General features: G+C 37.9%; 1 protein-coding gene across 2 annotated transcripts; it reads left to right on the top strand.

Annotated features, from left to right (window-relative positions):
- Positions 1–16: 16 nt before the first annotated feature.
- LOC109828652 lies at positions 17–2,401 on the top strand. 2 transcript variants are annotated; one of them, XR_002243781.1, is made up of 4 exons: positions 17–1,449; positions 1,602–1,692; positions 1,784–1,844; positions 2,171–2,401. XR_002243781.1 is itself a non-coding variant. In XM_020395604.1 (4 exons), exons 1-2 carry the CDS (start codon positions 23–25, stop codon positions 752–754), a joined length of 645 nt encoding a protein of 214 aa, XP_020251193.1. In that variant the 5' UTR covers positions 17–22; the 3' UTR covers positions 755–1,449; positions 1,602–1,844; positions 2,171–2,401. The 2 variants fall into 2 exon arrangements, 1 of the variants encoding a protein (XP_020251193.1); XM_020395604.1 differs by having other exon boundaries at positions 17–115; positions 203–1,449; positions 1,602–1,844.
- Positions 2,402–2,463: the final 62 nt, after the last annotated feature.

Genomic DNA, 2,463 nt, shown 5'->3' on the forward strand with positions numbered 1-2,463 from the left:
TTGGAGAAACAAATTCAATGATATGAAGGCTTGCATCAACATAAGTGGTGCGGGGTGGGATGAGGATAATTGTATGATAATTCTAGATGAGGAGACACTTAAAATATGGGCTCAGGTATTAATTCTATCGTAACAACACATTGCATTTATTTGGACGTGAGAAGGTTATAACTAATTTCACACTATTTTTCACATATTGCAGGACAAAAAGAATTCAAAGCTAATAGGATATATAAACAAGCCTCTTCCCTTCTACAAACATTTACAGAAGATCATGGGTGATGATCAAGCTAGGGGTGATTTTGTTAGGCCAATTTATGATAAGATTGGTACTAACAACGTCATTCCTCTTGATGATGATGATATGGACATTCCACTTGAGAGTGAAGTTGAGCCACAATCCGATGCTAACATTACCCCAAACTCCACATCTAGAAAATCCCAACGTGAATCTAAAACAAAGCCATCTTCAAGCAAGAGACCTCGACACTCAAATGATGATGAGTTGATACATAGCTTTGTTGAGTCAATGTCGGAGTCAATTAGAAATCAACACATTATACATTGGACTGAACAATTAGCTGCAGCTTTGAAGAACCATAGTGACTCTTATAGTGATAAATTCCTTGATAAGGTTTTAGATCATTTGTATGAAAGTGAGCGTGAGGCTAGGAGGTTTTTTATAAAAACGAAGGAGGCTCAGAAGAGGTTTCTTGCAAGTCTTGCTGCGGCTCAAGGATGGGACACGTCATAGTGTGTTGTTGTTCTGTGCACACAACACTCAATTTTGCTAATTCACATGTTTTGTTACTATTCCCTCGCAAACTTGTATTTTGTTACTTGCAAACTTTAGATGTTGCAATTTGTGCTCGTTGTCGAGCTATGATGTTTTTTGGGTTTTTTTGGTTGAAATTTGTGCTCGTTGTCGAGCTATGAGGCTGTTTTTCCATTTAATATGCTGATTCGAGCTTGTTTAGCTCTACATTGTTAAGTTTTTTGGTCGATATTTGTGCTGGTTGTCGAGCTTTGGGGCTGTTTTTCTTATTACTATGCTGATTTGAGCTTGTTTAGCTCTCTATTGTTGGGTTTTTTGGTCGATATTTGTGCTCGTTAGCGAGCTGTTGGGGCTGTTTTTTCCAGTTACTATGCTGATTATCCATACACGTCAGACCGATTTTGCTAGCGCATCTATTCCCCAACACAACCGATTTCTTTATGACTGCGTGCAACAGAAATAGGCCAAGGTATGCAGATGTTTGTGGTAATTTTATGTTTCTGTATAGAGTTTGATACCAGTAAAGGGGTTTCATTTTTTGCTTTTACCTGTAGTGGGTTATCGCCAGCCTAATTTTTGTATGCTCTTTCTTTTAATGTACACAGAATGATATGGTCCACATTCATGTGAATCCCATTGAGCCAATGCCTTCGCGCTTGAGTCACAATTTTGTGGTGAGACATTTCAGAATTTATAATGTTTCTTGTTTTGAATGTCATAATCCTTATCTTCAATAATTTCTCATGCCTCTCTCTTGTTTTACTTTTCATATTACATATGCTCTTTGTTTTATTAATACAGCATCTTTACTTTCTACATTTTACAGGTTTGCAATAAGAAAGAAAGATTGCATATCTTGTTGTCCTTGCTTCAAAGAGATGCCACCAAAATCAGGGATAATTTTTGTTGGCGAACAGGTTTTGCCCCTTAGTTCTCTTTGTTACCTGCGCCGTTTGATATTGCCATGTACCTTGTCATTAAATACCTGAGAGACTGCTATAATGGCAGCCTGGAGGTCCTCCTGCTTGAAGAAAACATGAATTTTAATGCACGAGCAACATCGCTATCGGTAAATCTCTGTTTTAGGAACCAATTTACTGTAATAATACAGTCCAAGTTAAGCTGCATTTATTCTCTATCTATATTGTTGGAGACTTCCCAATTTGTAAACAGCTTGCTACGTTGTAGTAATTGGTATCAAATTATGAATGAATATAATTTCCTCCCTTTTCTGTTTGTCATTGTTTTTTCTTCTTTTTTTTATGTGGACATCATTGAATTATTCTTAGGAGAATCAACTTATTATTCTTAGGAATCAACTTTGCCAATAAGCTCATCTAATGTTGCCATATAGTATGAATTCTTGTTTACTTAGTTTTATACTTGTGAGTGCAGGACGTGAGACAAGGAGGCTGCCTTTTAGTGGCGACAGACTTGGCAAGCAGAGGTTTCGACTTGCCAGAGACAACACGTGTGTAATTTTGATCTCCTGAGGACAGCAGTCGACTATCTTCATCGTGCAGGGAGGACAGGACGGATGCCTTTCTCCAATGACAGGTGCAGCGTCACAGTCTCCTCACCCCCGAGGAGCGTTTTGTGTTGCAGAGGTTTGAGAATGAGCTTATGTTTGAATGTCAGGAGCTGTTATTAGATTCTTTTGCTCTATGACAATCTTTTGTTATCTTCTT

Source organism: Asparagus officinalis, unplaced genomic scaffold (genome assembly GCF_001876935.1).
Source record: "Asparagus officinalis unplaced genomic scaffold, Aspof.V1 AsparagusV1_Un3211, whole genome shotgun sequence".
Classification (NCBI taxonomy): Eukaryota; Viridiplantae; Streptophyta; class Magnoliopsida; order Asparagales; family Asparagaceae; genus Asparagus; species Asparagus officinalis.

Bases quoted from the DNA above. Each gene is read 5' to 3' on its own strand.
- LOC109828652 (XM_020395604.1), top strand. From the start codon at position 23: ATGAAGGCTTGCATCAACATAAGTGGTGCGGGGTGGGATGAGGATAAT. The intron at 116-202 runs GTATTAATTCTA...CACATATTGCAG, and splicing joins CACTTAAAATATGGGCTCAG to GACAAAAAGAATTCAAAGCT.